The following is a 12,223-nucleotide window of genomic DNA, read 5'->3' as shown; positions in this document are numbered from 1 at the left end:
GATAAATGAACCTTCTTTAGAGTGTAAATTACACAGCCAGATTGGAAATGGTTTGCAAGTAGAAACTGGGTCTCATCCTTTTCTGGGCCCCCCCAACGTATGGCCTTGCAAAGCTTTTCCACAAAGCAGGTGCTTGAAAAGATTAGTTGAATAGGTACATGAGATAAAAAGGTGAGTTTTAAAACGAAGCTGCAGATGCTTCCACAAGTCTTAATTAGAAATATGCTGTGCTTGAAAGAAATTTAGAGGTCTCTGCTGACATCCTCCAAAGCGAGGATGTCTATTTATGGACCACCTGAACTCAACACAGTAAGTAATAATCCAGTTATGTTTTTTCCTGGAAACCAACATCCGTTTAAAAAAAAAAATGCCAAATCACATTCATTGCTGAAGACAAATCACTTACTGAGGACTAAGAAATAGAGGCTCAGAGAAACATGATCTGACATGTCAGGAGCAATTTCAGTGTGTCTCTCCTTCCAGGAGAAAAATGTGCACATCAGCTCTGTACTTTAGAGGGCATGGGAAATGGACAGTTTTATGTCAAAAAGAAAGTATTCACATTATGCCCCAGAATTCCCAAAGCTATATATGACAGTCTTGATTGCATGGGACAGGGGTGGGGGCTGCAGAGATGAAGGCATTATTGGCAATTCACCATCAGATATACTTTTAGGATTTATGTAGTGCGTTGTATGCAAATACTTTTACCTTGAAAGAAAGAAAAAGAAAGAAAAAAACCTCTGGACTCTGAGATCTCTGTGAAATATGTGGATGAAAAGACACCACTGCCCACTCTTCTACTTTTGAGCTGAATTTAAAAATAAACTAGATGAATAGAAGGTCAGATACGGGCTAAAGCAAGTATAGTAAAAGTAATCATAGAATCCAGGAGGCAAGTATATGTGTGCTCACTATAAATTCAACTTCTTTGTATAGTTGAAAATTCTCATCAAAAAAAAATCATAATATGTAGTAACCTGGGTAGGGGTTAGTGATTTGTTCACATACAGCCTTAAAAAATCAAATGGCAACCCACTCCAGTATTCTTGCCTGGAAAATTCCATGGACAGAGGAGCCTGGCGGGCTACAGTCTATGAGGTTGCAAAAAGTCAGACACGATTCAGCACGCCTGCACACACAGCCAGATGAAGGTGAGTTTAAGTGAGAATGCAAAGGGAGAGACTGAAGACAGTTGGGGTGGGAGGGCACTGCTCAGGGGAATGTTGCTGTAAAGGTGAGAGAAAACCAGGGAATCACTAGGCGGCTTCATGGGGACAGAGGGCAGTATGCTAAGTCACTTCAGTCGTGTCCGACTCTATGTGACCCCACAGACAGCAGGGATTCTCCAGGCAAGAACACTGGAGTGGGTTGGCATTTCCTTCTCCAATGCATGAAAGTGAAAAGTGAAAGTGAAGTCGCTCAGTCGTGTCCGACCCTCAGCGACCCCATGGACTGCAGCCTACCAGGCTCCTCTGTCCATGGGATTTTCCAGGCAAGAGTACTGGAGTGGGGTGCCATTGCCTTCTCCGGAGGGCAGTATGCATACATGCTAAGTCACTTCAGTTGTGTCCGACTCTGTGCGGCCCTATGGACAGGCTCTTTGGTCCGTGGGACTCTCCAGGCAAGAATACTGGAGTGGGTTGCCATGACCTCCTCCAGGGGATCTTCCTGACCCAGGGATCAAACCCATGTCTCTTGTCTCTTGCACTGATGGGCAAGTTCTTTACCATTAGCGCCACCTGGGAAGCCCCAGGGGGCAGTATATCTGTATACTGAGAGTGACACAGACACTATTATGATGCTTGAGGCAACAGGGGCAGTTGTGAAAGCCCTGCTCTCAGCAGGTGCCAGGAAACAGGACCACATCCACTGAGGAAGGGCTAGCTTCCATGGGAGAACAGACCCTGCGCCCTTGGCAAAAGGAGTGAAGCTGGAGTTGGAGGGTTAGGTGTGCAGGTGGGATCCACGCACTGAGGCAAGTTGCTTTAAATCTTGCAGGGAAGACCCTCAAACTCTTATTATTTTGGGCATATAATGTATGAAGTTCAAGGAAATGAGTAATGCTGCTATCACAAACTGCCCTTCATTCTGAACTGTACATGTTACTACCTCTATTTTTAAAAGTTATACAATTGATGGTGAAATCTGTATCTATGTCTCAATTTTAGCAATAAAAACTAATTGTCTATGAATGTATTAATGAATTTAAAACAAAGCCCCATCTTTGGTAGAGAGGTAGATTTCCAATTTTTTGTTTAATAATTATTAAAATTTATAATTAGTTTCACCTTGATGAATTATGTACCAATAATCACTGTAATCCTAAATCAATCAAGAAGAAAAATTCTTAACACTTTTCTGAAGGAATAATTTTTATGTAAATATTTACATTGGAAAGAACCAAGTCAGAATCATTAATCAAAAGACTTTCAAGGATAAAATTCTGTGTGGAAAAGAAAGGTAAGAGTAGAGAGAAAAAGGGACTATGTAAAATATCCACCAGGTAAAGAAAGGCATGTTTGCATATGTTTTTTGATTACTGATAAGCGTGTCAAATTATTTGGAATTTAAATAGATTCAATTTAAAATAGAGACTGACAGTTTTTCTTTTAAAATGTTTATATTTACAATTGGATGGAAGTGACATATTTTGTAGTTAATTAATCTAGGTTAGAACTTTAGATGGCAAGGTAAAAAAATCCACGAATGAAAAAATACAGCATCTTGAAATTCTTGCAGAGATCACTAGAGCAGAAAGTGTGAAGGCTTCTGGCTTGGCCATTGCTCCGCCATATTAAGACATGCATGGCTAGAGGCAGGGGGAGCTGGGCAGGCACTCTGGAGCTCTGGGGATCAGTTATGGTACAGGCGGTGGACATTCACATGCAGACCTGCAACTTACGACTGATGTGCATGTTTCTGCTCTTGAAACTTCCCCAAGTCACCCTGTTATGAAGCAGGAGTGTGCACTGAGCCTTGCAGGGTGTACTGCAGGACACGCAAAGGTAGGGTGGTCTCTTTCGCTGTTGGCAAACATGGAGGCAGGCAGGACAGTCCTGGATACTCTCAGGGACCCTGCCTGCAATTCCAGCTCATGCATCTCGGATGTAAGAGCAGGAAGCCCCATGGGCGAGGACCGCCACTGTAGCCACTTACCATTTGTAGCCAAATGTTGGTGGTCAACACTTGGTTCTTCTCATCCTTTAAAGGAAAAAATAAAAAGAGTCAAAGATATGGTTTATACAGTTTACCTAAGAGGAAATGATACCATCATTCATGCATCAGTCTGACGGTTGGGACGGCTGGTGTGTGTCGAAATTAGAATTCACCAAGCACTTCCAAATATACTCCAGCATTTCCCTGGAGTGAAGCTTTTCTATTTACACATTCATTACAGAGTTCTTACACAAGACAGAAAAGTAGAGAGAAGGAAATTAAAACCCTGCAACCCCGCCATCCAGAGATGGTACCTGCTAATGGTTTAGCTTATTTTTACTTACACTTTTTAAAATCACTTGTATACTTAAAAAAATGAGACTGGGTGCAAATTTCAGTCATTTAAAGTCAAGTTTATTACAAGAATGGATAGTTTTAAGCAAATTGAAATATTTTAGGCTTCCCTCCCCAGGGGGGAAGGGAGCCCTCCTGTGGCAGCTGCTGCCCCTGTGCTAACAATGCTGTGTGGCCCCATTTCTTCCTGGGTCTGCCTACCTTTTCTTCCATCCTTCATCAACCAGGCAGCACACCAGACCCTTAACACACACAAGCAAGGTAAATCCTGTCCAGGTGAGCAAACTAAGCGTCAGAAAGGTGAGCTGACTTTATGAAGAAAACATTCACACCTGGATCTGGGTCAAGAGCCCTCTTTCCACATTTCCGACCTGAGTGTGGGCTCCAGAAGGGTGCCAAGTCTGCATTCTGTCCAGGGAGCGTGAGGCAGCATATCAACAGTGGCTTCGCCCTTGCACTGGGCACCCAAAGAAGATACTAGCCAACTTCAGGCCTTTCCAACTGGGATGCAATCAGCTTTTTTTTTTAATCATGGCTGGCAAGGCCCAAAAGTGGCTAGCAAAAGCCAGGGTGGGCACGGAGAAAAATGAGCAAGTTTCTGCTGTTCAGGTATTTCGTGTTCAGTTCCCACCAAAAAAGACTCCACAAACTAGCATTTTCATCCCCTCCAGGAGAAAGTGCTTATTAATGCTGAGATGCCCTGAGGCTGAGACCATGAGCTCCTTCAACAGGAACTACCTGGCCCGGTTCCCTGGTAGCATTCACATAAACAGACCCAGTGGCAGAAAGAACACCATCTGCTGGGGCGTGGTCACAGGGCAGGGATGCAAGTGAGAAATGAATGCTGCTTCTCATTAAAATACAAATGTGTTGAACACGTAAGGAGCTGGCAGAGATTCTTGGACACATCAATGTCCCTGCCCCAGCAGCTGGCCCTGGGCGCCTCTGAGAGATGACAGTGTGGGTAGGAAGGTAAATCGCGTAGAGGGGACCAGGCTGCCTGGAGAAAGACAGGGGACCAAGTCCCAGGGACCTCAGGCCAGGGGCTGTGTCCAGAAGAAGTTGCCAGTCTGGTCACAAGAAAAATATATCCCCCTTTTGCAAAATAACACCTGCCAGGGGTTTCGGTAGAAAAATCTGTGGAGCTAACCTCCCTCTGTGCAGAGTGAACAGTCCCTGATGAAGCCATGCATCTGCACTGCACGAGGGCTCCAGTTCCAGTCTGATCCCAGTGCTATTTGAAAGCGCTGATAAACTCTTTCAGGACATATGTCCCTTGCCTTGACTTATTAAGGAATTGTTGTTTTTAATAGACTTAAAATTAGCCAGTGTTCCATTCAGGTGGCTTCTTTCTCTTAATTGCATCCATGTCTTTATCTTCTGAGAGAAAGGCTTCTGTGGTTTGGGAGCTCAATTACGACCAATCTAATTAAAAGCCTTTCTTCTTTCCAACACGCCAGCTGAAACCTCATTAGAGGGAAACGGGATTTCTGTGGTGTGCTGTGGCATGGGACTGAGCAAGCGTTTCAAACTGTAATCAATGCAGAGCAGCAGCCAGCCTCCAATGGAGGGAGCAGCAATGCAGGTTGGGGGGCCTCCACGGAGACCCAGGAAAAGCCTGCAGGACCAGAGGAGAGGCTCCTGTCTGTGTTCCCAAGGTGGGCCCCCACCTCCCATCCCAGGCCACCCACTGGCTGAGACTCAGCTCTCTCAGCCTGCATGGTGACAAGGCACAGTGGCATCTCCTTCCCACCCCCATGTGAAGCATGTCCTTTCCCCTTCAAAGACTGAATGCTTGTGTCACCCCCAAATATCCTATGTCGAAACCTACCTCCCACTGGGATGGTATGGGAAGGCAGGGTCTTTGGAGTGTGTTTAGGTCACCGGGGTATGTTCACTCTCAGAACCAAGACTGTTGTCCTTATTAAAGGGACCTCAAAGAGCTCCCTCACCGCTTCTGCCATGTGAAGACCCAGCAAGGAGACAGGCATCTATGAACCAGGAAGTAGGCTCTCACCAGACATCAGAGCTGTAGGTGTCTTGATCTTGGATTCCTCAGCCTCCAGAATTGTGAGAAATAAATGTGTGTCATTAAGCCACTGAGTGGTACGCTGGTTACAGCAGCCAAGCCGATGGAAGAAAGGACCCTCACAGTCTGACCTCTGCTCAGTTCCAGAATAGCTCTCTGCCCTCCTCCAGCTGCATTGCTGAAAGAATTCAGTCTCAGATCCTTAGGGCAGCACACAGCCCCTTCAATAAGCCATAGTCCAACCAAGTGTTCATTTATTCACCCGTGCGACAAAGTAATTGTGAAGCACTTCCTGTTTCAGGCATTATGCCAGCCTGACATGCAACACGGTGAACTGAACAGACATGGTCCCTGAGCTCACAGAATATAAAATCTGGGTGGAGGGTGGGGTAATATAATTTGACAGTGACACACCTATAATTATAAACGGTGACAAGTCATGGAGGACAGGAAGAGGGCACCTTCAGAAAGGATGACAGGGAGATATAAACATTACCAGAGGGATGAAGATGGGGCCCTGAAAATGAGACGCGACTTTTACTCCCTATGACTCCTCAGCACCAAAGCCACGGCCCTTCACACCCACCGTATGCACTTTCCACCTTCCAAAACCTTGCTCCCCCTCAACTCCCGGGGGCCCTTCCTGCCACACACCCTCCTCCTTCCTCTTTCGCAGGCCCAGGGGCTCCAAGAAGGAAGCTGCAGCCTGGGCAGACCTGTGGCCTCAGACTACAGGCACCAGAGAGGCAGAGTGCAATTCAACCTGAGGAGGAACCTTCCTGCTGGTGGTCCAGCTGCATCAGAAGGGACTTAGCTCTACTTTCTGTTTCTTCCCACAAGGATAACGAGTTATATGAACATCATTTCATGTAAAATATAAATCTATGTTACATAAAAAAAGAGACACCTGGCCACCAGTTTCCAGTTGTGAGTACAGAAGATGGCCACCCTCCTGGTCCACCCTGGGCTGGCCTCCGAACACATAGCAAGGTAACCAGGACCTGCAAGATCTGCACAGCAAGGTCCCCTCCCACCCAGTGCCTTGTCACACCTTTCCAGCCTTGTCCTCACCACCCACAGCTCTGACTCCCTATGGAGTCAGGAGTGAAGCTTCTCCTCTCTTACCTCGTCCTCCTCCACTGACATGGAAGCTACCAGCCTCCCGTGCTGCGCTCGCATTTGTTTGAAATCAGGAATTGGCAAATGAAGCTGAACTCAGTGGTCATGCCCCACACAGGCTGCAATCACACGGGTCCAACACTGGGACTCTTGGTGGGGGGAGGGGTGAGAAGGGGGTTTCCAAACCTTGACCCTAGACCCAGGCGATTTGAAAAACAGGCAGGTACAACCCCCTGGGGCTGTATATTGTCACCCTCCTTATTTAACTTATATGCAGAGTACATCATGCAAAATGTTGGCCTGGATGAAGCTCAAGCTAAAGTCAAGATTGCCAGGAAAAATATCAATAAACTCAAATATGCAGATGACACCACCCTTTCGGCAGAAAGCAAAGAGGAACTAAAGAGCCTCTTGATGAAGGTGAAAGATGAGAGTGAAAAAGCAGGCTTAAAACTCAACATTCAAAAAACAAAGATCATGGCATCCGGCCCCATCATTTCATGGCAAATAAATGGGGAAACAATGACAGACTTTTTTTTCTTGGGCTCCAGAATCACTGCAGATGGTGACTGCAGCCATGAAATTAAAAGACCCTTGCTCCTTGGTAGAAAAGCTATGACCAACCTCAGTTCAGTTCAGTCGCTCAGTCATGTCCGACTCTTTGCGATCCCATGGACCGCAGCACACCAGGTTTCCCTGTCTGTCACCAACTCCCGCAGTTTACTCAAACTCATGTCCATTGAGTCAGTGATGCCATCCAATCATGTCATCCTCTGTTATCCCTTTCTCCTCCTGCCTTCAGTCTTTCCCAGCATCAGGGTCTTTTCAAATGAGTCAGTTCTTTGCATCAGGTGGCCAAAGTATTGGAGTTTCAGCTTCAGCATCAGTCCTTCCAATAAATATTCAGGATTGATTTCCTTTAGAATGGACTGGTTGGATCTCCTTGCAGTCCAAGGGACTCTCAAGAGTCTTCTCCAACACCACAGTTCAAAAGTATCAATTCTTTAGCGCTCAGCTTTCTTTATAGTCCAACTCTCACATCCATACATACTGGAAAAACCATAGCTTTGACTAGACGGACCTTTGTAGGCAAAGTAATGTCTCTGCTTTTTAATATGCTGTCTAGGTTGGTTATAACTTTTCTTCCAAGGAGCAAGCATCTTTTAATTTCATGGCCACAGTCCTCATCTGTAGTGATTTTGGAGCCCCCCAAAATAAAGTCTGACCAACATAGACAGCATATTAAAAAGCAGAGACATTACTTTGTCAACAAAGGTCCATCTAGTCAAAGCTATGGTTTTTTCATATGTGGGAGTTGGACCATAAAGAAGGCTGAGCACCAAAGAATTGATGCCTTTGAACTGTGGTATTGGAGAAGATTCTTGAGAGTCTCTTGGACTGCAAGGAGATCAGAGGATAAAATGGTTGGATGGCATCACCGACTCAATGGACATGAGTTTGAGCAAATTCCAGGAGATGGTGAAGGACAGGGAATCCTGGTGTGCTGCAGTCCATGGGGCTGCAAAGAATCGGACATGACTGAGTGACTGAAGAACAATGACGACCTTCTGGGAGCAAACAGCACAGGATCTGGGCACGGGCTCCAGGGACTCCAGACCCTCAGCAACCATCTGTCCATCATGGTCCTGACCCAACCAGGCTGGCTTGCACAGAGGGCAGAGCCCACACTGGCTGTTGAGAAACCTCCTGGGCTCCAATCAGCTCCTCTCATTAAGCATTCACGGTCCATGATTTCAGTGTTCACTCCTGGGAAATGGAGAGACAGCAGCTGCCCCCACAACCTCCCAGTGTGGGAGGGACGAGGGCAGTGTCACACAGGCTGTGACATGTGACTCAACTCCAGTGCATCCCCATGTGGTGGCTCTCACTCTCTTTCTTACACACACACACACACAGCTCCCCCACAAGACCCATGCTCCTTCCTGACCCTGGGATCTCATAGGAGGACACAGGACCCCTGGCTGCCATGGAACCACAAAGATCAGTACACAAAGCACTCCCCAAACTAACCTCTCCTTTGCTGTTCAGTCTGAGTACTTCAGAATAGTATTTAGTCTCAAAAAAGAAGGAAACCCTGCTCTTTCCAACAGTGTGATGAACCTGGAGGACATGATGTTAAATGAAAGAAACCAGACACAGACAGACAGACTGCATGATTCCGCTTGTATAAGGAATCTAAAATAATCTAACCCATAGAAGCATGAAGCAGAATGGTGGCTGCCAGAGACTGGACCTGGGGGAGAGGGAATAGGTCTCTGTCCAAGGGTGCAAAGTTGCAGTCTGTAAGATGAACAAGCCACAGAGACCTCCAGTGAGGCTCAGTCTATAACTAATAATGCTGTAAGGTAGTCTTAAACATTTGCTAAGAGGGTAGACCGTATGTTAGGTATTCTTATCACAGAAATAATAATTCTAACAATAAATTTTAAAAGACAGTGGGAAGAAACTTTGGGAGGCGATGGCTATGTTTACGTCATAGATTGCGGTGAGAGTTTCACGGGTGTATGCTTATCTGCAAACACATCAAATTGTATGCATTAAGTATGTATAGCTTTTGGTATGTCAATCATACCTCAATAAAGGGATTTTTAAAGTACACTTTGTGCTTTTTAAAAATCAATCTCTTGGAATAATCACATGGCTGCTTTAGAGCACGACCACTCTGATGATGTCTCATGTACCATCCTGCACTTCTACAGCAATTATTCTTCAGGAAGTTACAGGGTGACATTATTCAACTTTATTTTGAAGAGCTTCCAACACGTTCTCTTTGCTTTTGTGTAGATGCTGAGGAAAAAAACAGGTACTAATAGATCTGTGTATCAATTCTTGTTTGCAGAGAAAGTTGCTGGATAACATAAATCCTTATTTTTGTAGTCCTCTGTAGTTTATAAAGAGGGTTACTTCTCTTATCTAATTTAATCTTTACACCAGCCATGTTTTTGTCCTGTTTTTAACAGAAAAATAAATTGAGAGGCTGTGATTTTCCCTGAGTCAGCAAGATAATAGGTTGAGAAAAGATTCATATCCAGAATAAGAAATAAACGCCTACATATCAGTAAGAAAAAGGCACGCAATCAGAAAATTCTGTCCACAAGAAAGAAAGGGCAAAAGATGAACAAGCCCATGATTTTCATCACAGAGGATACTAGTAAATGCCATCTGCAAAGAACATAGCTAGACTCGAGTCCACAGTCTTCTGAATGTCATACACACACACACTTTTTTTTTGAAACGCATTACAATCTTAGGAAACAGACCAAGTCAGTGCTATTATTATTCTCATCTAATAATGGGAACTGGAGGAAGAGTTCCCAAATTTAACTAAATACATCACTGTTCTGTTTGAGTGTTTTGCAGTGAGCCTGTATCACCTTTACAATCAAGAGGGAAGGATATATAAAGATACCAACTGTGAAACCCAACAAGCCCATGGCCCCAAGTCTCACAGCTCATGCAGAAGCTGAGACCCAGGCCCTTACCTGTTTAGCTCAACACCTGTGTTTCAGCCACCAGGCAACTCTGCTCCCAACGTTCTTCCTAACAAAAAACACTTTGGTGATGGTCCCAGTAAATGGTTCCCTTTGATTTCTGTACATCACAGAAGTTCTCAAAGTATAGACTGGGAACCTCTGAGTTTAGTGAAGCCACAATTTTTCACACCCATCAGAAGTGCTTAGCCTGTTTCACCCTCACTTCCTCATGAGCAGCTGGCAGAGCTCTGCAGAGCCACGTGACATACAGTGCAGCAGACTGACTGCAGAGCAGACCAGAAAATCCAGTCTTCTGTAAAGCTGGGCCTTCAGGAGATTTGCAAAACATGAAACAACGCCACCCTTCTCACTAAATGTGTTTTGCTTGACAATATAGTTATTTTTCTTAAAATATTAGTTATGATTACAAGGTACAGGTTTATGATCACTTTAAATCGATTCATGGACTTGAAAATGTTTTCTTAGGTTTTATTTCAAACATGGCAATAAATATGGATAGATGTAACACATGTTAAAAAAAAAAAAGAAAGAAATGGGAAGGGAGAGAATTTGCAATAACTTTTATGAAAGTAGAGGGCTCCTGAAGCTCAGAAGTTTGAAAGTCACTGGTGCAGGCTTGGTGTTCTTAATACATCCTGGTTTTTGGATCCAGGGGCCTAGCCCCATCTCAGTGCTCATTTGCAGGTTGCCCAAGGTCTGTATCTTGGGGTACAGTGTGAAAGGCCTGCCCTAGCCTTCCCAGGGAGGGATGAGGGATTCAGGGGCGCACTTTTAACTAGGACTGAAAGACATTCTTTCTGCTACTATTAGAGGAACAGCCTCCCAGTCTCCCCCAAAGGACTCAATAGACGAATGAAGCCTAAGATATGGAGAAGGAGAGCAGAACCAGAAAAGAAGCTCCATCCTGAGTCAGCAGAGCTGGAAAGTGAGGAAAGGGTGGAGGGGCTTGGGAGGGGATTATGGATCCAGGGGAGAGAAGGGGGAGAGAAGCAGACTCTGGCCACTAGAACACTTGTGTGGAACTTTCGGGAAGGGAAGGAAAGGAGATGATATATATAAAAGAAGGCAGGAGCCAGAAGTGAAAGCAGTAATGTTTTCTTTTTGTTGTTATTATTTGACATATATAATATTTCCACAAGCAATGTAGATTAATTGGCTTAATAAATTAAGAAAAAGTAAAAATCACATAAAATGAAAGAATAATACAGAAAAAAGTTTATACCATTATACTATAGATAATTAAAAATTATGAGTAAACATACCCTCGTAAGGCATGGGCAAGATAAAAAAAAAATTGGAATGACAGATTCGCAAATGTAGTTTGGAAGTGAATGAATCAATGAATACACAAATAATTTAAAATAGCAAAGCACGAAAGAAAAGGCAAACAGATGAACACAAGAAATACAAAGTATAATCTGGAAAAAAGCCTAATTAAGACAAGTATGCTTCTTGTGAGTTCTTTCTACTATATAACTCAATAAAACCTTGGATCAAATTAAACATGACTTCAAAGATGAGACTATAAAAGACCTGAATGAAATAAAAGGGAGACTGAAGAGCTAAACAAATAAGCTTAGAGCAAAAACAACACAATTACATGGCTAATAAATTAGAACCAGGAAGGAACAAAACAGACCCAGCTTAAAATTGAGTTAATGGCATGAAGGCAAGGCATGAGATAACCACAGTGTGTGTAGAGGAGAAACACAGAGATTAATTAGCAAGAGGACACAGAGGTGCCAAAAGAAAGACACAACTTGAGCTGAAATGGAGAACATGTATGTGGGAAGCAGAAAGTGTATCGGGACCATACACAGGAGATATAACTCTAGTTCTAGCAAAACAGCCGAATCCATGACCTGAACATTGTCCTGCTACCAAACACCTAGAGATGTTGGAGGAAACTACAGAAAGATTTTCTTAAATGTAAATGGAAACAAAAAAGGAGAGAAATCTTCAAAAACAAAAAATCCGAGAGGTAACCGAAAATGACACTGTTAGTGCATAAGCTGGTGTAGGGAGAGTGGTGGCCAGTTATATTCAG

General features: G+C 44.2%; 1 protein-coding gene across 5 annotated transcripts in view; it reads right to left on the bottom strand.

Annotated features, from left to right (window-relative positions):
- LOC102397911 (neuronal acetylcholine receptor subunit alpha-7) overlaps positions 1-12,223 on the bottom strand; it is a 149,794-nt gene that overhangs the window by 90,381 nt on the left and 47,190 nt on the right. For all 5 annotated transcript variants that reach the window (XM_044932783.2, XM_044932785.2, XM_044932786.2 and 2 more), the window contains exon 3: positions 3,160-3,204. In XM_044932783.2, the coding sequence (XP_044788718.1) occupies positions 3,160-3,204 (45 nt within the window). The remainder of the gene's footprint in view (positions 1-3,159; positions 3,205-12,223) is intronic.

Source organism: Bubalus bubalis, chromosome 20, assembly GCF_019923935.1.
Source record: "Bubalus bubalis isolate 160015118507 breed Murrah chromosome 20, NDDB_SH_1, whole genome shotgun sequence".
Classification (NCBI taxonomy): Eukaryota; Metazoa; Chordata; class Mammalia; order Artiodactyla; family Bovidae; genus Bubalus; species Bubalus bubalis.
The sequence above is the reverse complement of the archived record's forward strand: the minus strand, read 5'-3'. Positions and strand labels throughout refer to the sequence as shown.